At 54.6% G+C, this 20836-nt stretch overlaps 1 protein-coding gene across 1 annotated transcript; it reads left to right on the top strand.

Annotated features, from left to right (window-relative positions):
- The first annotated feature begins 15255 nt into the window (after positions 1 to 15255).
- GBX2 (gastrulation brain homeobox 2) lies at positions 15256 to 18174 on the top strand. The gene is made up of 2 exons (XM_046019539.1): positions 15256 to 16145; positions 17175 to 18174. Exons 1-2 carry the CDS (start codon positions 15623 to 15625, stop codon positions 17696 to 17698), a joined length of 1047 nt encoding a protein of 348 aa, XP_045875495.1. The 5' UTR covers positions 15256 to 15622; the 3' UTR covers positions 17699 to 18174.
- Positions 18175 to 20836: the final 2662 nt, after the last annotated feature.

The raw sequence follows: 20836 nt of genomic DNA, 5'->3' as shown, positions 1-20836 counted from the left end.
TCCTTGGGTTTAATCACTCACTCACAGATTGAGTCCTTTGCTCATTGCTTTAACCCATCCTGACCAAGCCTGCACACCTTGGGGCTGAAGGCTCATCCTCAACAAGACAGGCTCACAGGCTCCTCCTCCTCCTTGGACAGCTCAGAGCCAAGCAAAGAAGACCCACTTGTCAGCCAGGCTGCTGGACAGAACTGGCACGTGGTGGGGGGGGCTGTGGAGAGGAAGGGTCCCCTTCTCGACCACCCTCCCTCTGGCTTCGGCTCTGCAGCAAATGAGAGATGCTGATTTATTTCCAGGGCAGGTGGGCATTCAGGCATCTCCCCATCCCTCCCTCTCCCCCCTGTGCCCTACACACCATCATGGAACTTCCACGAGAAGCACCCTCACCCCACTCCACCAGCCAGTCCCATACTCAGTCAACCCACGCCCATGCACAACAGGAACCTAGCGACGCTCTCCCGAGTTCTCCAGCTCATCAGGAACCTGACATCACAAGAAAAGGCAGAAAATAAACTGGCCCTAGAAATTCATTCAAATCCCCTGGGTTCCAGCGGCCATCCACAAGTGCTAAATACCGCTCCCAAATGATGGTCATGGCTGTATGGGACAAAGACGCCTCGTGTGATTGGGGCTACCTTAATCATCAGATGGCATGAAAGTCACTCACAGTTTTGCAGAATGCAATTACTGCTAGCAATTTGCTTTGCTAGGCCAAAAATAAAATACCTGTCAAAAATGTGTTGTTTGCAGACACCAGGGTGGCTCAGTCGGTTAAGTGTCTGCCTTCGGCTCCGGTCATGATCCCTGGGGATTGAGTCCCACATCCCATCCCTGCTCATCATTCAGGAGGGAGCCTGCTTCCCCCTCTGCCTGCTGCTCCCCCTGCTTGTGCTCTCTCTCTACGACAAATAAATAAAACCTGTATTTTAAAAAAAACTTGTTTTGATGACTCTCTAGTATGAGCTACAGGTATTCGGAAGTTGTGGAATCAAGAAGACTTGCATAATTCTACATAGAAAAGAAAGAGAAAAGAAGAAGAGGGAGGACAGGGCTAAGAGGAGCGAGGGTGGGAGAGAGGTAATCTAGGTGAAATAAATATCCAAAAAGACATTCTGCTTTACTTTTTTTAAGTTTTTTTTTTAAGTAATCTCTACACCCAACAATGGGGTTCAAACGCATGACCCCAAGATCAAGAGTCTCATGCTCTCCTGACTGAGCCAGCCAGGCGCCCCAAGACATCCTACTTTAAAGCTAGAATTATCCTGGCTGACTTCTCTTCCAGTGAACAAAATGTACCTTGGTATTTTTTTTTTATTAAAGGATCTAAAAATGTTTTCCGTTCTTAAGCGGTTCCTATGGACATCATTACTTTTCTCTTTGGGTATATTACATAAACTCAATTCCATAAGACCTAAATTGTTTTTTTAACTTCATATTCAGCTTTTAATGATGGACTCACATGGTTCAAAAATCAGATGGTAACAAAAGACTAAATGCTGTTTCCACTAAAAAAAAGATAAGAGGAATAGTTTCCTTCCGCTTTTATTGAGTGTCTTTGGCGGTACTACTTGTCATCCAACCCCTAAGAATTCAAAAATACACAAGTGAGGTTCTCCAGCAGTGGTGGTCCTGAGGAGGTCCGCCTCCCTGCATCCCTGGCGGTGTCCTGCCCAGGGCAAACGAACCACAGCACAGCGGGACGGTTAGACATCATCCACAGTCCATGGGCGGTCAGTACATGGACACAGCACCCTGGGATGTGTTATGTCTAAAATTCTGAACACGACATTGGGCTGGTCTTTGACTGTCTTTGTGTCTGCTTAATTTTAAGTTACATGATAATCATCAATGCAGCATGTTTTCAAGAAAATCAACACCACTGACTCCTTAGGAAGAAGCATTTGCTAATCCCAGTAACTATATATAATTGCCACATTTCCAATCTCTGAAATAACCCTTTAGACACACATTGATGGAGCAGGCTGTTGAACTTTTGTAAAGGACACTTAACCCTCTACAAAAATGGTGTAAAATATCGGCTTGGAGAATGAGCTGGTCTGCTCCAGTGACCGGTCCTGATGCGGGCCAGCTGAGGGGAAGCTTAATCACTGTAATCGCAGATATTATTAGCTTGCCAAGTGCTTTTCATCTCTTAAGGGCTGCCCAAGGACCAAGTGATAAACCAGGAATATTGCACCTTTTATCCCATTATTTCAAGAATGAATCATTCCTTACTCAAATTTTTGATGTGCCCTTGGGGATAGTCAGAAACCCCAAATTAGCGACTGTGATCAATACCGCACCTTACTTGTGGATTTAAGTCTACTTTTCAGACCCCAGGATTTTGTCTTCAAACTGTCAACATCGTTCTATTTTTAAACAGAAACTAATTTCACTGAATTGCTAAAACAAGCCTGGGGGGTTACATTGCCAGAACCCTGCAGAGGGTTGCAAGGATTGAAACGCATTTTCATAGAATCCTGCAGGTGGCGCCATAAGCAAACGGTCTTACCCAGGTCCACCAACCCGCTCGCCCCAGAATTAAAAACAAGAAAACGAGATTTTAGCTCACAGGGAAAAGGGGAGGAGAATATAGAAAAGCTACAGAATTGTGACGTATCATATAGAATTGCGCTACTATCATAAAAAAATCAGTAATTAAAATATTGACTATGGAATGGCCTACTTCCTTTGTATTAAATATGCACGTTTTACAGGCACTGTGTTTATAAATAAATATATTTTAAGATGACTCTTTTATGATGCCATAATGACAGACAGTCCTCATTTGTGTGTTAAACGTGTTCTTTAACAAAATTATACATTCACCATGGCAATGGGACTAGCCCAGCTTTCAGCCTCCATCTAATCTAACAGAATGGTATTTCTGCAGTCCTAACACTTCCTAACACTCTGCTTAATCACGCCAATAAAAAGAGTAGATTTCTTTGTAATGCAATTTGTAAGCAATAAACATGATTGAGAATGCAGTATTTGCTGTCGACTATGTTTAATGCAGGGTTTTAATTTGGTGTGTAATTATTCATTTAGTAGGCACTTTTTCCATTCACATGTCTTTGCCCTGTTCTAGAGAAAGTTGGTAAGTTTGCAGAACATTGGGGACGCAGGATTTCCACGTACACTAGGCAAACCAGGGTTGGATGCAGATGTTATAGAAAAAGAATAATTTTTTTATCTGGTAAAGACAGGAGGTCACATTAACGGGTAATACAGACACATAAAAATGTGATTATGGGTTCTAAACAGAACGCAGTAGGCTCCTAGTTAACACAATGAGATTTCTAGGAAGTGATGCATAAATTCTTCAAAAATGACACATTTCTCACGTTTCATTCCAATTAAATTACTGAGGCAGCTAACAGCGATGAGCGCAAAGTACGGGGGTAAAATGAGGGTTTCTTCTTGTAACTGTATCACTGTGGAAGTATATTTTTATGAGAAGCAGTTAATATTAAGCTATTATTTTTCAACTGTGCTGGAAGGGATGTCTCGAGCCTTCCTTGCCGAGCTCTCCCCAGAAGAGTCTGCTCCTTTGTTTCTTGGGTGCACTAATAGGAAGAGAGAATTGCTGGGGCCCGCCCCCGCCCTCCTCTCTGGAGTCGAAGGGGCCAGCCAGGAAAGGGGTCCCCGTGTCCGTCCCCAGGGTCGGGCCCAACCGCCGCCCAGACTACTGCGGCCGCGAGACTCCAAGGTGCGCGGTGCCCCACTCGCTCCCCTCCGCGCCCGGGCTGGGGGCGAGCAGCAGGGCCGGGCACCCGCCGAGATCCGCCAGCTCTTGGGGCTCTACCCCCCGCGGGCCGTTCATGCCTCCAGGGTCCTGACGTCCCGCGGCCGCGCGGGGGGTTGTCCCCCAGCGTTGGGGGTCTCGAAGGCGGGCCCGGGAGCGCGGAGGTTCAGCTCACGGGGCGGTGGGGTTCGGGACTGCGCCCCCGTGAAGGAGAACAGAGGGGCGCGGGGCCGCCCAGGGGAGGAGGAGGCGGGAGGGGACGTCGGAAGACAAAAGGATGTGCAGCTTTGAATTCAAAAAGATGTTTTTGAAAGCCTCGTCCTGAGGTTTGAAAGGCGCACCGAGGACAGCCGCAGAGCGATCCCAATCAGAAATGCGATTTGAAGTCCTAATGAACTTGATTGCGTGAACATTTATAATCCCCCATGGCCCTAAATGAAATCAGATATAATCAGAAGATACAGGGAAGGGAGTGTTTACAGCCGACGCCGGGCGGCTGCGGGACGGGGAGATGCGGCCCCGGTATTGATGTCGAAAATGATGGATAACGCGGGAATGGCAAATATACTATTTGTCTAATGGCTCGGCAATTAAATTCCCCTGTAAATGACCCATGCCTCATTTCATCCTAATCTATGGAATTTTGATTGAATTCGTCAGCTCTAATTGAAAAATACTGCACTTTAATGTCTGCATTGCAGTTTCAGGACGAGAGTGGTTTTAATGAGACAGTGCCCCCCTGACCCGGGAATATTTGAGACTTTTATTCGGAATTTAAAGCCAGAAGATTGCTCAACTGAGCGCTGCGATTTCCTTTCCTGTATCCACGTCCATCTATCTCCAGACGCGATTTAATAAACGTACTTGGGGATAAATGCGCCCGCGACCCTCGCGCCCCTGTGGCATCCAAAGAGAGGCCCCTCCCTGGGACGGGAGCGAGCGGGGACCCAGCGGCAATACAGAGGCCGCAGGCGCGGAGGGGGGCGCTCAGAGGAGGGGCTGCTCTCTGGGGGTTGGGGGAGCAGGTGCCCCGCCCCAACTGCTGCTCTGGTCCCCCGGCCCAATCGCGGACTCTGGCTTCCGCCTTCCCAGGCCAAACCCAGGCGTCTCCCCCGGAGGAGGTGGCCCAGCTGCCTGAGACCTGTGCACCCCAAGAGAGGGCCGGCCCCCGACGCGCTTTATATGCAAATAGTGAGGCGAAGCCATCCCTGAGAAATTAGCTACTTGCTGAAGCATATTTACTAGATTGAAATGAGTTAAAGAGAAACATTTTAAGTCGTTTAAAGGAGATAATTGGGCCACATTAAAACTGGAGATGTTTGCTCCTTCCAAAAAAAAAAAAAAAAAAAGCCGGGGGTGGGAGGTGTGAGGCGGTAAAAGCACACACACCCGAAACGAGAACTCGGGGCCCCTGCTGCTCAGAGACCAGAAGTGCGGGAGTGCGCGGGATCCCAGCCTGCCGGGACCTTGGCTGGGCACCCCTCCAGACCAAGTAGCCACAGCAGGCCTCCCGGGCTCCGAGGGGCCGATCCCGACCGAGGCCTGCAGGGGGCGCCCTCGAGCCAGGGTCCTGCGGCGAAAACGGAGCCTAGCAGAGGAAAGGGGCGGTCAGACCTTGGTCCTGGTCGCGCACCCGCGTCCGGTCCCCCAGCTTCGTCCACCTAGTACCCTAGCCACGTTCAAAACTCTGACAGTGGGATCGCGATGGGAGCCTTGGGGACATGGAGTTTGGGGGGAAGCAAGAGGGCAAAATGCAAGGGTTGCCTATCCCCTCCCCCAAAGAGTTGGGGATCTAGGGTTTGTTTGTTACGTTAACAGAATTTACAGAGATTTATTTAAAATAAAATAATCTAAAATGACATAGAGGCCATGTTCCCAGGAAGATAGTGCCTTATGCCCTTCTGATGCTCAATTTGGTGACAAGGGTCCACTGCCAGGAAAGCTCCCAGGGCCAGGAACTGCCTCTTCGCCTGTCGCAGTGCCTGTTGCAGTGCATGCAGAGGGGCTGACACTGAACCGACCTGGGGGCGGTGCTTTGGGACCTCCAACCCACCCCCCATCTCCCAGCAGTCGCGCATGTTCAATACTACACTGCAGTCTGTTCCATGGTTTGTCTTTAAATGCTCGAGAATCTTGTGATCAGAGGCTGCCCTCAAACCGATACTCTCCCTCTGAGCGCGCAGGCCTGCGCCCCAGGCTGCCGCACATCCTTACAGCACTCTGCAACGCCTCTGGCGCAATGCAGCTACCCTACCACGCCACCATTCCGGGCCAGGCCCCCTGCCAAGGAATGCCACGCGATTAATTCGGTTCCGCGACAAACCGTGGCGGAAGCGCTATATTAATGACCCCCGTTTTAGAAACGCAGTCGGGCCGCTGGTGGGAGAGAGCCGGGGTCCCCCACCCATTACGCAGGTGGGGCAACAGAGGCGGAGGTGTGCTGGGCGGTGCGTCCCTGCGGGTCAGGCCCAGATGTCAGAGGGTTTCTTATCCAGCCACTTCCTGGATGAGGCTGCTCAGGATGAGTCAGAGTCAGGAAAACTGGGGTTGTAAAGACAGCCAAGGTGGGGTTCCTATTATCACATCCAAAATCGGATCATATTTCCTAGCACTTTGTGTGTCTGAACTTTCCCCCTCGTTCGTGACAAAGTCTTCTCTTGTGCTCTAGATGTTTATAATGAAAAGAAAAATGAATTTTTTTTCTTATGCAGTTGTAGGCATGGGGAAAAAATAGAAGGGGAGCCAGGGATCCACCAACTCCCCGTGCACAGCGGAACCCGGGCTCCAAAGCAGATGCCATTACTTCCATGGCCCATAGGGGGCGATATGGATCCCTGAGCGCTCTGCACACCCACGTCGCTTTTCAGGCTGTTACTCCTTTGGAAATTGTGAAAACTCAAATAAAAATGTTTCCTGTCATTCCCTCATTAATTTATTAAAATACATAATAACACATTTGAGTTCTGTTTACAGATAGGAAATAGCCCTGTTACTTCATTAAATTGAAAATGTGTAATGTGAAATTTGTGTTGCAAAATACAAGTATTCAGTTCATTACATTTTAAAGTATAAATTTCCAAATAACATTCAATAATACGAATGAACTGAATTGGAATGTTTTTTTTTGGGTTAGAATGAAGTTGAACTTTTAAGTCTCTCATTTCTTAAGGTTTTTCTTGGGTTTTGGTGGTGGTGGTGGGTGTTCGTTGCAATTTATTTTTTTAAAGGTTTTATTTATTTACTAGACAGAGATCACAAGTAGGCAGAGAGGCAGGCAGAGAGAGAGGGGGGAAGCAGGCTCCCCACTGAACAGAAAGCCCAGATGTGGGGCTTGATCCCAGGCCCCTGGGATCATGACCTCAGCCAAAGGCAGAGGCTTTAACCCACTGAGCCACACAGGTGCCCCTGTTTGTTGCAATTTAAGGGGGAGAAACTCAAAACAGGGGGAAATTATAAGAAGCAAAAGATAAGCTAGGAGTATCACATCACAATAAGAAACAGATTCTAAAATAGTCATCTCAAAAACAAAATATAATGACTAGAAGGAGAGGGCATGGTAAGCAAGGGCTGGGGAGGGGAAGTCCCTGAACTCAGTGGCTGCATCAAACTGGTCACATGATGTCAATCACCCTCCCTCTCTGAGCTACCATGATCAATTTCTGCTGGTTCTGAAGCTTACCGTTCATTACTGTCCCAGATTTTGGAGAACAGAAGGTTTGTCCGGGTGGAGATGAGCAGGATTGCTTCTGGCTTTGGCTCATTTCCCAGCAGAACCTAGTTTTTCACACATTCCCCGGGGGGAAGGAGAGCCTGCGGCAGAGGGCTGCAGGAGGCCAGCTCCCCACACCCTACCCCTGCCCCACTGTCATTTCTGTCACCACTTTGGACGGCCGCTCTGCTGCGGGCTGGTTTGAATCAGACACCCATAAGGGCCCCTAGAAGCAGCCTCCGAAGCCCTCTCTTGGTGTCTGTGTCAATGTCCCTGCAGGCAGCCATCACCCTCAGTGTGGACATTCACGTGAATAACTTCCCTTCGAAAGGTGTTTCAAAATCGCTGTGCAGAATAAACACTAGATAGTAAGGTATGAACAACAGGCTTTCTTTAACTCTCTGCTGGAAGGAAGGAGGAAAGGAGGGGAAGAAAGAAAGGAGGAAGGAAAGAAGGAGGGAGGGAAAGAAAGAAAGAGGGAGGAAAGGAAAAAGGGAGGGAGGGAAGGAGGGAGGAAGGGAGAGAAGGGAAGAAAGGGAGGGAGTGGGAAGGCAGGCACTCTCAACACACACACACACACACACACACACACACACAGGCAACAAGCCCCACCAAAAGAAATGTTTTCATTTCCTGCAAAACCCAGAAGTGTCCCCTAGGACAGTATGGGGACAGCATTCGAGTTTGTCTTGATTTTTCCTTCTGGGCCTGAAGGAGCTCCTCTCTCCTCATTTCCCTTTTCTCCTGTGTGAGTGTTCTAGCAGGTTGGGCCCTGGCCAAAAAGACTTCAGGATGTTGGTGTTTGCTCTCCATCCTTGCTCTCGGCTCCTTCTTTACCTAAAGTTCTGGGACTTCAGGATACACCCACAAGGGAGATCACTGTTGGCAGCAAAGTCAGGCAATTCAGTTCCCCTGTATTTTTTCAGATGACAAGTGGGGGAAATGCCAAGATTCTTCTGTTTCCAAGGTCTGGCAGGTGAGTATCTCCAATTATTTCTGCAACCACCACCACCAAGGAGCCGTATATTTAGGGAACCTGAGGCAGCAGGGACAGTTGAGAGGCCTACAAACAAGGGTGTTCCCCCTCCTCTACCACTGCAAGCTTCTCGGGGCAGTAGCAGAGGGAATAAAGACAGTGAGTGTGTATATGTAACTAGGGAACAGTGTTGGTTTGTCCCGGCCTGGCAAATACAGGTGCCTGCTGACATTTTCACTTCTCAAGCCTTGTTGAAGGAAATTGGCTCTCTCTCTTTTGGCCAGTGGCCTACAGCTAAACTCAGGTCAGCGAGCAAAGGGTAGAGGGTGGAGAGGAGTGTTAAGTCCTGTGGCCAGTCTCCACTGACTGCCCTCCTCACTGACTCTGGTGCTCAATGTCTTTTTCACCCCTCAAGTGAGAGTCAAAGATCTACACTGGGCTCTTCATCCAATGTGGAATGTAACGATCCCAGTGGCTTTGGAGCAAGCACGTTTCTTTTCCCTGGTTCTGTAAGCTGGGTGTTCTGCTGTAAGCTAAGTGCCCCTGTCTGTTTTTTTATAAGGGGTTGGCATCTATTGTGAGCTCCCTCCAATTGTGGGCTAATAGAAGGGCTCTCCTCAGGCCCCAACAACACAAGTCCCTTCCACCCTCTCCTTGGGAAAGCCTGACATTTAAGGTGGCCCTCCTTGAGTTGCTGTCCCTACTAGTCACAACTGTCCTTCTGGGAAACCTCAGCGGAGCTAGGTTGCTCAGGTACACACGCAGTCACCTGGAGTTTTTCCAGATGAGGTTAAAGCTAGGTGCAATTTTACAAAGACATCCCCCCCCCCCGCCCCCGCAGAAATCCACAAGAGGAACAGAGGCCATTCTCATGCTCCCTCCCCAGTTAGCCAACTTCTCTCCCCTGCGTTTACACCCAAGACCTCGCCCCAGTCTGGTGACCTCCTCTCTAGGTGCTGTTTTCCAATCGGAAGGGGCGGGAACGAAAGCAAGCGCGGGCTCCGCTTTGCAAGTAGTTCTTGAAGGAGGGGAAACGGAGTTCCGCCTCCCAGCGATGGCCGCTTTTTGTTACGTCCCCGCAGAAGTTAGAGTTGCAGCCCCTGATGTGCGTAACTGTTGACCCAAACATTCTGGTCCCTTCCAGGGTGGTTTCGAAAGGGTTAAATGGATGAAGGAGAGGTAAACCGCGTCTTTTTTAAAAGACGAGCCACCTCCGAGGGGGTCTGGGCTGTCGAGGGGAGGCGGCAGGGGCCCTGCTTCGCGAGGACCTGGGGGTCTCCCGATCGCCAGCCATGGGGGGACGCGCGCGAGTCCTTGGCCGGCTTCTCCCCTACACGCGGTTGCCTCTCCACAGCTAGGAGCTCGCGGGGTGCACCGCTGAGCCCGACGCTTCCGACTTCAGCATCCATCAGACACCAGCCGTGTCCAGCCCCGGACCTTCCAGGGGAAAGCGGACGGGCCCGGCCGGGAACACTGTAGCGGCCCCTGGCGTCCCAGGAGGCCTGCTCGCCAGGCGGTCCCCGAGGCCCCCGTCCCGCCTGCGCCCCTCCTCACCCCTCCGTGCCCTCCGCCCGCCTCCCAGGCCGCCCGGTTCGCGGCCCCGGGATTAGCATATCTGTGAAGTCCCGCAAACAATGCCCGCTGTGCGGGGAGATGAAAGTCGGGCGCCTGGTGGCTGGGGGTCGTTTGAAGTCCCCGAAAGGTGGGGCCTCGAGAATCCGAGGGGGCAGATGGGAGGAGATAGAGCCAGGTGAGAAACGCCGTACGGCCATGCGCATCCCTCCTCAGCGACCCAGGGCCAGGGTTTCGCAGACCGCACGGCCTCCCGGACCCCCGGAGTAGCCAGCCCCGGACCCCACCCAAGTGGACGCTTGTCCTGTGCGGCCCCGCACGAGCCCTCGCAGTCCTTGTCGTCCGCGCCTCAGTTTCTGTCCCCCAACTGCAGCCCTGGGATCCGGTTTGCCCCGGCCTCCGCCCGATGCTGGGAACCCCGGGGCGGCCGGCCTCAATCCCTGCCGAGGATCCCCCTTCCTCCACCCCACCCCCAGGACTGTGTGCTCCCGGGGCGATTAGCGTTGTGCGCGGGCGCGGGGCTCCCCGGGCCATCCAGTACCCCCAGGGGTCACGCACTCCCCACTCCAACCTGTGGGGCTATTCCCAAAAGCAACTAGAACCCCCGCCTTCCCCCTCGGACGCCTAGGCAGTCTGAAGCCGAGCCCAGGATGGAGTGACAGGTCAGCGCGTCCAGGCCCGCAGATCCCAGGCTCCCGGGCGGTGCAGAACCCTCCTCACCCCAGCAGCTAGATCCTACGAGGGTACGGCTCACAAACCACGAGCCCGTGGCTCCGTCTGTTACTGCGCACCGGGGTGGGGAGGGCGGCACAGGTGTTAAGGGTCAGGTTCCCCGGCCTTCGGGCCTGCGGGGAACACTTTCCAACTCCCCCAAGAAAACACACACACACACACACACACACACACACACACACACACAGAGTTTCCTCCCTTCTACGCTTCTGGTTTGCAGGTTTGTTTCTGCTGCTTTGAGGGTGGGGGACAAAAAGCAAAACTTTCTACATAAGAATGTCGCAGCACACACAGTTCCGCAAAGTGTTTCTTCTTCAGGGCGCTTTAGAAAAACCCCCTGTCCTGCTTTCTGCATGGTCAAGGAGGAGAATAATGAAACCAAAGACTTTGATTTTATAAACCACTTGATCTTTGCTTGGGAAACTCTATTAATTGAATGGGTTTGCCTTTTTTGCCAGTCCCCTTTATCATTATTTATGGGCTTTAAATTGTTTAAAGTTCCCTTGACGTTCAATTTACAAGTTTGGGGACTTTTTTTGTTCTGCCTTTTGTCCTGGAGAAAGACATCGTGTTGGAAGCGCTTTGAAAAGCCAAACAGGAGAGGTTGGCAATGAAAGGGAAGCAGGCGAGATCCCTTTTAATTCCGTCCTGTTAGTGAATGGCTCTTTTACATAATTGCAGGAGCTATTTCAAAGCCAGCCAAGGGCTGACTTCACTTAGAACCACATGGAGTCTATTTTGGGCTTTCAGATTTAAAAAAAAAAAAAAAAAGGCTGAATAAAATAGTTAAAAAAGATGAGGCTTCAATGCTTTCTGCTACTTGCAAATTGGTGTGTCTGATGGGGAATTTTACACAAGCACCCCTTTGTAAGTGCGTCTTGGGCTTGGGAGGGACTGTTATGGGTTTGCTGGGTGTGAATCCCAATCGCCCTTCCATAAATAAAACCCATCCCAAGCTATTTCCCAACGATTGCCAGGAGCAAGAGCCGCTGCCATGACCGAATGATCAGGCCACTCAAAGTCTCTATAAATAAAAACAACACGGTTGCCAGAGAAACCAGCCTCTCTCCCGGGACTGGGTGGCAGGCGGGAGCGCCCCGCCCGCTGGGTTTGCGGGTGTCTCCGCACCCACGGAGACCTAGGGCGCCCACGGAGCCCCTTCTCCTCCACCGCCCGCGACCTCCACTCTGGCGGCGGTTTGTAAAAGGCGCGGTTCGCGGTGCTTCCTCCTCCGGGCTGGACTCCACCGGCCGACGCAAGTTTGTCACATGAATATTCATTTACTTGTGCGTTTAGCATTTTATACTCAGCCTCCATACACCTGCACGCGAACGTTGACTGGGACAGCCCCGAAGCGTGGAGACAACTTAATTACCATCACTTTTACTGACGTCTGAGGTTTTAAGTGGCTTAATAGGGTCTTGACACCAGCTTGGCATCGGCCGAGGAAAGTGCTTAAGGGGTGCGCCAGCTTCGTCCTCGCGGGAGTCTTCCTGAGAGTGAAAAAAAAAAGTTCGCGGAAGTTAACTAGAGTTGGAGCGCCCAGATGTGCTTGCGGTTGTGTCCTTTTTCCGAACCCGAGGGAGCGCGCGCGGGGGAGTGGCGGGGCGGGGAGGGGGTACCTCTGAAGGCAAAGTTGCAAAGATCTGTGCCAGGTGGTTTTCCTGCGCAGCTTGGGCCGAGCCGAGTCACCCCAAGGGCTCTGCAGTTTGAGGCAGGTCCGAGGTAAGCAGGTAGGAATCCGAAGAGCCCTGTACCTGTCGCTCGCTACCCATAAATCTCTCCGAGGAGACGAGGAAGAACTCTAGGGGCTTTTATTTTCTGCAGTCCCCGCGCTCTGAACGCTTTGCAGGTAGCTGAGGTGCCCCGAATGAATCTTGTTAATCACCGGCGAAACACAAGAATCCTTTTATGATGCGAACAGTCGTTTTCTGAGCAGTTAAGCATTAGATGAGAAAATATGGCCGCATTGCATTCGAGAAAAAGCACACTAGTAAATAAAATTCATATTGATGAGAATTCTCTGAACTCACTAATAAAAGAAGATTAGTATTATAACCCCCGCAGTCAATACTTTCCACAGCAATTTATGGATGCAAATAATATGCCATCAAATTATTTCAAGTGTAGCTATAATTCAGCGGACCTAAATCTTCTTGCTGAACTTTAAATGTAGAATTATCACCAAAATAATCAAAGGAATCCCTGTCTCTCGGAGGGTAATCAGGCGACGGAAGTCCCTAGAACAATATTTTTACTGCGAAATAGCAAAGTGGACGGCAAATCTGCTCGGGTAAAATGAGTAACAGCTCACACATACACGCCAGTGTCAAGCCGCGAACAGACCCGGCTGTGGCAACGTAAATCAAGCAAGAAGTCGGACATTTTTTCTTAGTATTCAAAAAACAAGGTAACCATACCAGAGACTCTGTGCCTGTAACTATCCCATAATGAGAGGGAGTATTTATTATGCTCATAAAGAAATCAGCTTTTTGCCCTGGGCTTCAGATTCCCCCCTCCCTTTCCTTTTCTTCTTTTTCTTCTTTTGTAGGAGTGAAGAAAGAGGGATAGAGCTTAAAGACCCCACAGACACCTCCTGCCCCGCGGATTCCACCGATTCCCCCTCACGCTGCCTAAGCCAGCTCGGGGTCTGGGCGTGAAGGGAGTGCAGGCGGTACAGTCAGCGGCGTCCTAATGAATTCCTTTCAAACCGCCTGCCGCCGGAGCCATCTATTACTGCCGCCTGGAGTGGGGAAACGCGCTCGAGACGTCTTTGTCCGGGTGGCGGTGGGGCGAGGGGGGGGAGGAAGCAAGCGGGAGGAGGGCTGCTGGCTGCGGGGCGGGCGAGTTTTCCCAGCACTCGGGGGCGCCGGGATGCAACCTCCTCTCTTTCCTCCAGGGCCCTTTGGGTGGGCAGTGGGTTCCCCGTGGGTTCCACGGCTGAAGAGGTGCTCTCGAATTAAGACGTCCCCCTGGGGGCCTTGGAGTTAGAGCGGGAGAAAGAAGAGCGAGAAAGAAGAGCTTCAAGGAATAGGGTCGATAAATTCATAAAGATCGATTTATCTTTATCTCCCAATTAAATGTGCTTGTAAGTGATACATAACACACGTCCAACACGGGCCAACTCCCCAACCACTAGCTCCTCGGCGTGAGCTGATTTTTAATGACTGGAATAACAATGCCCTTCTCTCCTCTCCTCGCGAGCCAGGTGCCCCTCGGCCGCTCTGGGTGAGCGTCTAGACCCGGGAAGTTGGAGCCGAGGCCCTGGAGGCGCGTGGAAGCCCCGCGCGCACTGGCGCGCACTGCACGGGCAGCCCTGGCCACGAACGATTCCGTTTTTTAAGAGAAATTCGAGCACTGCAAGTTTCTGGTTTTGTCATAGAGAAGGGGATAAGCACCTCCCTAACCCCCACTCTCTCCCGCCAGTTCCCTTATTCCCAAATTCTGGGATTTTACCATTGTCGAGGCAGGGGTAACATCTTGAGGGAAGCCGCTCCATCCTGCAGTAAGCAAAGGGGAACCGCGCGCCCTCGAGTCCTCGCTCAGGAAACCGGGTGGCGGCGCCGGGGTGAGCGCTCCCTCGGTTCTCAACGTGCTTAATTAGCGCCTATTTACAAAACGCAGCTTTTATTTGAGCAAACATCATAAAGCTTTCATCAGGATAATCTCACGTTATACAATCTGGAGGCACAGCAACTCCCCCTTCCTCCCCGAGGATGGAGCAGATAAAGGACTCGCTTTATTATCATAATTATCGTGGCTGTTATTTTGGTGCGAGCAGGCAAAGTGTGTAAATAGGTGCGATGATTAAGAATGTCATGAAAAATGAGAAGGGATCGCTCACAGGAGGGCCCAGGTCGGGATGGGGGGGACCAGCAGCCTCCCCGCCCCACCTGGGAGCGCGGGGGGCGCAGCGAGGAACCCGGCCCGCTCCAGCCGGTGACTAGGGCCTTCCAGCTCCCGACCAGCGCCCTGGGGGCGGATGTGAAGGGACAGGACTTTGCTCCCAATTCTAGGAACCTCTTCTGGAGCACGGGCGCAGGAGCGGCACCCAACGCTAGGGAGAGCCGCGGACAGGTTTGTTCCCGGGCATTTGAGGAAGAAATAGAACGCCCCCGGCCCAGCCGAGGTAGGTCCCAACCCCGGAAGCTGCCCTGGGAGGCGGCCTCGACAAGGCTGTCGGGCCGCGGGTTTCGAGCCTTGGAGCTTTGGAGCTCATAGCCCTTTTCAAGTTTGCGCGGCGCGGGGCCGGCGCGCGGGTCCCGGCTCTCTGCCCCTCGCGCTTGGCTGGTGGCGCGGGCAGCAGGCTCCCGGCCAGCCCTGGTGGAAGGGGCGGAGCCCCTTTTTCGCTCCGCCCCCTCCCGGCGCAGCCAATAGGCGGTGGCGCCTGGCCCCACGTGAGGTAAGCCCGGCCGGGCAGCAGGCAAAATGTGAATGAGAAAGAGGAGCGCGATTTAAAGGTGCTGGCGGCGCCCGCCGAAGACAAGAGCGCCAGCTTCGCGCGCTCCCCAGCGGCCCGCGGGAGTCGACGGACTGCGGATCCGACAGACGGACGCACCGACGGCTGAGAGCCGGGGCCGAGGGTGGCAGACGAGACTCGCGCGGGCTCCGACGGGCAAGCGGCGGGCAGCGGCTCCAGCGAGCCCGCGGGGCCCGGGTGCCCTCTCCACTCCGGGGCGCTCGGCCTCACCCCGCGTACCGCCCGCACGCGCTCCCGCCGGGCATGCAACCCGCTCAGGACTGAGGGTCGGCGGCGCCTGCTTTCAGGGTTCCGCTCGGCCCCTGCCCAGCGCACCCGGCTGTGCTCCCGGCGCCCGGGGGGCTTCCTGGCGGCGGCGCGGCGCGGGGACTTTTCGCCTCTCGCTGGCCTCTCCCGAGCGCGTCTATGAGCGCAGCGTTCCCGCCGTCGCTGATGATGATGCAGCGCCCGCTGGGGAGTAGTACCGCCTTCAGCATAGACTCGCTGATCGGCAGCCCGCCACAGCCCAGCCCCGGCCATTTCGTCTACACCGGCTACCCCATGTTTATGCCCTACCGGCCGGTGGTGCTGCCGCCGCCGCCGCCGCCACCACCCGCGCTGCCCCAGGCCGCGCTGCAGCCCGCGCTGCCGCCCGCGCACCCTCACCACCAGATCCCCAGCCTGCCCACCGGTTTCTGCTCCAGCTTGGCGCAGGGCATGGCGCTCACCTCCACGCTCATGGCTACGCTTCCTGGAGGCTTCTCTGCGTCTCCCCAGCACCAGGAGGCGGCGGCCGCCCGCAAGTTCGCGCCGCAGCCGCTGCCGGGTGGCGGCAACTTCGACAAGGCGGAGGCGCTGCAAGCCGACACTGAGGACGGCAAAGGCTTCCTGGCCAAGGAGGGCTCGTTGCTTGCCTTCTCCGCCGCCGAGGCTGTGCAGGCGTCGCTCGGTGAGTCGGCGGCGCGCGCGACCCGGGCGCGGGGGCGGGAGGGGGCGGGGGCGAGCCAGCTCCGGGTTCCCGCTGGGGCCGAGGGGGCTAGGCCGAGCCCCCTCCCGACACCCCGCCCCGGCTTGCCCCTCCTTAGCGGCAGGAGGACGCGGCCGAGAAGTGCCGCGAGGCCTCCGGGGGGCATTTAGAGCGGAGCAACAAGCTAGGGGGTGGGGTGGCATTCAGCTCCCGGGGCCAGCTGCTGCACGGGGCAGCTGACCTGGCTGGCGGCGAGTTTGGAGGAGTCTAACCACCCCCTCCTGCGAGCCGTGACCTGGGGTCCCGGATAGGTTTCAGCCTTTAGGGGTGGCGGATTGGGCTATGTGTCTCAATATTGCGTGTGCTGGGGGGGCGCCGGGGGGGTACTCCCCCAGACTTATCAAACCCCTTTACTGGGCTTGCCCGGCAGAAACAGATTTCTGGGAGGCTGTGCGTCTGCCGGTGTGTTGTGGTGTCTGGTGGGAAGTTCTCCTTAGGCTTCAAAACTTCCCTTTTGCCAACATTATCTGCCAAAAAAAAAAAAAAAGACACGGTCCGGGATCTATACCTCCCTGTGTCCCCGCTTTGACTGTGATGTAATTGAGGCTCACTAAATTTTCACTGCGGGAGGGGGGGCAAGATGGATCATGAATTTCCTCTTCCGTCCTCACCCAGCCCCCACCCTGGGGACAAAGAGGATGCTCTCTTGGGCCTTGGGCCTCCTGGTACTTCTGCCTTAAGCTGCTGGAGGCTGGGAGGGTGCAGACGTGGCCTGGGGCCCCTTGAGTGATGGTTCTGGGCAAAGGGCCGTCGTCTGTACTGTCTTCTTTCCTCCTTTGAGCTTTCTCACGCCCCCCCCTCCTCTGCCCCTCAAAGGCCAGGAAATCACAATGTGTTAATGTCATAGAAAGACAATCCGCTAAGGGGGGGAAATGCCCAAGTGATGGTGGGAAGGGGAAAGGAAGGCCAGTGTGCGAAATGTAATAAAACGCCGTTTGGTTTTGCTTTCAGTCGGGGCCGTCAGAGGGCAAGGGAAAGACGAGTCAAAGCTGGAAGACGACCCGAAGGGCAAGGAGGAGAGTTTCTCGCTGGAGAGTGATCTGGACTACAGCTCGGATGACAATCTGACTGGCCAGGCGGCTCACAAGGAAGAAGACCCCGGCCACGCACTGGAGGAGACCCCGCCGAGCGGCGGCGCGGCGGGCAGCACCACGTCCACGGGCAAGAACCGGCGGCGGCGGACTGCCTTCACCAGTGAGCAGCTGCTCGAGCTGGAGAAGGAGTTCCACTGCAAAAAGTACCTCTCGTTGACCGAGCGCTCGCAGATCGCCCACGCCCTCAAACTCAGCGAGGTGCAAGTGAAAATCTGGTTCCAGAACCGCCGGGCCAAGTGGAAACGCGTCAAGGCCGGCAATGCCAATTCCAAGACAGGGGAGCCCTCCAGGAACCCCAAGATCGTCGTCCCCATCCCCGTCCACGTCAGCAGGTTCGCCATCAGAAGTCAGCATCAGCAGCTGGAGCAGGCCCGGCCCTGAGGATCCAGGGAGAACCCGGGGCCTGGACCACCGCGGAGAAGCCACAGCTCTGGAGGGAACCGTGGTGGCCTCTGCCATGTTTGAAGCAAAACTCAAAGTCACCCCCACCCAACTTTGGACACCCCAAGCACATTGAGAGTATATTCATTAAAAAGGCTTAAAAGACTGCTTTTGAAGGAGCTACAGCTACACCTGAAGACACACTAAATATTTATTATACTATCCTACTTTGTACATAGATATCTATATAAACTGGATCTCAGCCGCAGTATTTTGAAAGTTATAGGACCAAACTACCCAGTAATATTCTCCACTCACATTCCAGAAGAAAACAAACCCTCTGCTGTAATCTTCCACGCATAGCAGCCTCCTTTCCATACTTTTCCAAAGGTAAACACAACACTCCAGAACAAACCATGGGGTTTATGCTCATTTTTGGTTCTATCTTGGTTTTGGGGGTTTTTTTGTTTGGTTGATTGGGGTTTTTGTGTTTTTTTGTGGGTTTTTGTTTTTTGTGTTTTTTTTAGTTGACTGAAAAGCAGATGTTTTGGGGGCAGCCGGGAGATTTGCTTTGCTTTGGTTTTGCCTGGCTTTCTTTCCTGGGGTTGCACATCCTATCTGAGCCATGTTTGAAGCACGTCTCCGTTGTGTTTAATTTATTTCAATGTAGCTTCTTTTCTTATAAGTTATGACATTTAAACAATCGCAGTCTTGTGAATAATAAAAAGGAGAGAGAGAGAGAAGGGGGAAAAAAAGACCAATCTCTGGGTCTCATAAGTGTGTCCAGATTTGACTGTTTCGAGGGCACTGCCAGGCTATGGCCAGGTGGCTGGTCTGGGGCCAGTGCTGGATAAAAGTCCCCTGTCCATCAGCCACCTTGCACCCTACTACCAGGTTTTTAAGTGGAGAGCGAGAGCTCTAATTGGGTTTTAAATTTAAGGGAGCCTCCTTTCCATCCTAGAAAGCTGACTTCTCCCCTTTTGCCTGCTCTAATCAATACCTAGGAGGCTGGCAAACTTAGGCCAGAGGAGGCCGCGGGCTCCCGAAGGAGGGAAAGCGAGCGCGGGTATTGGTGGCTTTTCACAGACTCCTGATGCTCTAAACCGACCACTGCCAGGGAGGAAACGCGTTTTCTTACCAACATCCCGGGTCGGAAAAGGAGCGGTGCTAGCGCCCCAAGCTGGGCCAAGCGCCCATAAATCAGGCTCCAGGCGTTATCTGGTGACGGGAGCAGAAACCCACCCAACCCAGCTGGGCTTCCCCGCAGCGCTCTGCTCCAAGGGCCCGGCGTGCGGTGAGCGTCCACAGGCAGCGCACCTCCCTCTCCGGGCGGGGCCGGAGGGGCGGGCCACGACCACCGCCCCACCCGGAGGGCTCTGGGGCGGTCGGCAGCACAAAAAGGAGAGGAGCGCAGACGGGGTGGCGGCTGGGTCCGCAAGGTTACTTGAGAGCTGGTCAGCTCCCCGCCTGGGCCGGGCGGCTCACAGGGCGCGGGAAGGGCGCACCCCGGCCCCCCAGGCCCACGGCCCTCAGCCCCGGGCACCGCGCCCCCGAGCCAGCCCTGGACGACCGCTCCCTTCCCGATCCAGAAACGCCAGGCCAGGGCCCCCGGAGATTGTCGCGAACGGGCCTGGGGCTCTCCAGGGGCTTGGAGCGGGCGAGCGAGAGGGAGCGCGGCCCGCTGACCTGCGGCCTCAAGGGCGAAGAGAAAGAAGCCAGAGGCTTCGCCAACCTCGGCCTTCGGCGTGGGGAGCAGGCTCCCAAGCAACCGCGCGCGGTACCCACCACGGATGCGCCCTCGGTCAATACTAGTCTTGGCCTAAAGTACTGCGCTTACAACCCGTCACCTCCCCACCGCGGAGGGCCGTGGGGACTGCGGCCTCCGTCGACACTTAAGGCACAAGGTGAGGGACGGAGGCGACCGAGTCAGCGTTTCCCGCCGTGTTCCTAAGATTTCCACGCGCGGAAAATGGCCCAGACTTGGTTTTCGAGCACAATACAGCGGAGCAGCCGGTCCTCCGAAGGCCTCAGCCGGCTCTGCGGGGCGCGGAGACCTTAGGGGATCCTTGCCGTCCCCCCCTCACCCCGCCCCGCCAAGAGCCCTGGAGCCCCTGGTGGAGGCTGCGCCGGGGTCCTTCCCTGCGCTCGCGCCGGGTCAGCCAGGCCCGGCCGCAACCCCACCCCCCACCCACGATCCCGCCAGTGGCCAGCTGGTGCGCGCACCCGGATCACCCGCTGGCGTCACCTGCTCAGGCAGGTTTCCCCCGGCCACACGCCTCCCCGCGCATTCGAGGCCAGCGGAGACGTCGCCCCCACTGTGTCCCATTTCCCCACCCCCACCCCGCACACCTGAGTCAGTCAGTCGGGGGGGGGGGGGCGGGATAGATAGGCGCCCCGGGCGAACAGTGACTGGTGGTGCAGAGTCCCAGCCGAAGGAGCGACGGCCTCCCGGGCAGGGGTGCCCCCACTCGCCACTCTGGGCCTGCGGGAAGAACCCTGGGTATCGAGAGCGGGGTACCCGGGTCAGATTCTGGAGCGCCCCGCTTCCCGTATACCTTTACACCCTAACAGGTGTAACTTCCACCCATCTTCTCTGAAAGCCCGTGGCAGGTACAGAAAGCACAGAAGAACCCAGAGCCTTGGCTACACGAACCTCTTGGGAAAATGAAGCTCCCTAGAAGCTGGGGGCCACCTCCGGGAATCCCCACCCCGGTAGGGCGGGGGAACAAAGCTGCCTGGCCCTTCCCAGCTGTGAGATCCTCGCCCTGCCCTTTGGAAGCACGAGGAGAGGGGCCGGAGCACCCCCAGCCTGGGGATGTGGAGCCCCTCTGCTCTCTCGGGAAGCTGCGCCCCTCCTCCGAACCTCCAATGCCGGGGCGCCCCCGAGAGAGCCCGTGCGGAGGCCAAGGCCCGAGAGACAGGCCGAGGGGAGGAAGATAAACAAGCAGCGCTTGATGGCCGCTGTCATCATGGCCGTCATCATGGCTTTCATTTGGCTGCCTAATGAGTCACATCACAGGCAGAGAGAAAAATTGTCAATCGCCCGGGCCCTAATGAATTTTTTTGCAAATTGTAATCAAGCCAGGCCGTCTCAGCTGGCTGATTAATGAGACCCACGAGGCTCGGCCAGCACCTCAG

The sequence above is a fragment of the Meles meles genome, chromosome 9 (genome assembly GCF_922984935.1).
Source record: "Meles meles chromosome 9, mMelMel3.1 paternal haplotype, whole genome shotgun sequence".
In the NCBI taxonomy this organism is placed as follows: domain Eukaryota; kingdom Metazoa; phylum Chordata; class Mammalia; order Carnivora; family Mustelidae; genus Meles; species Meles meles.
The sequence above is the reverse complement of the archived record's forward strand: the minus strand, read 5'-3'. Positions and strand labels throughout refer to the sequence as shown.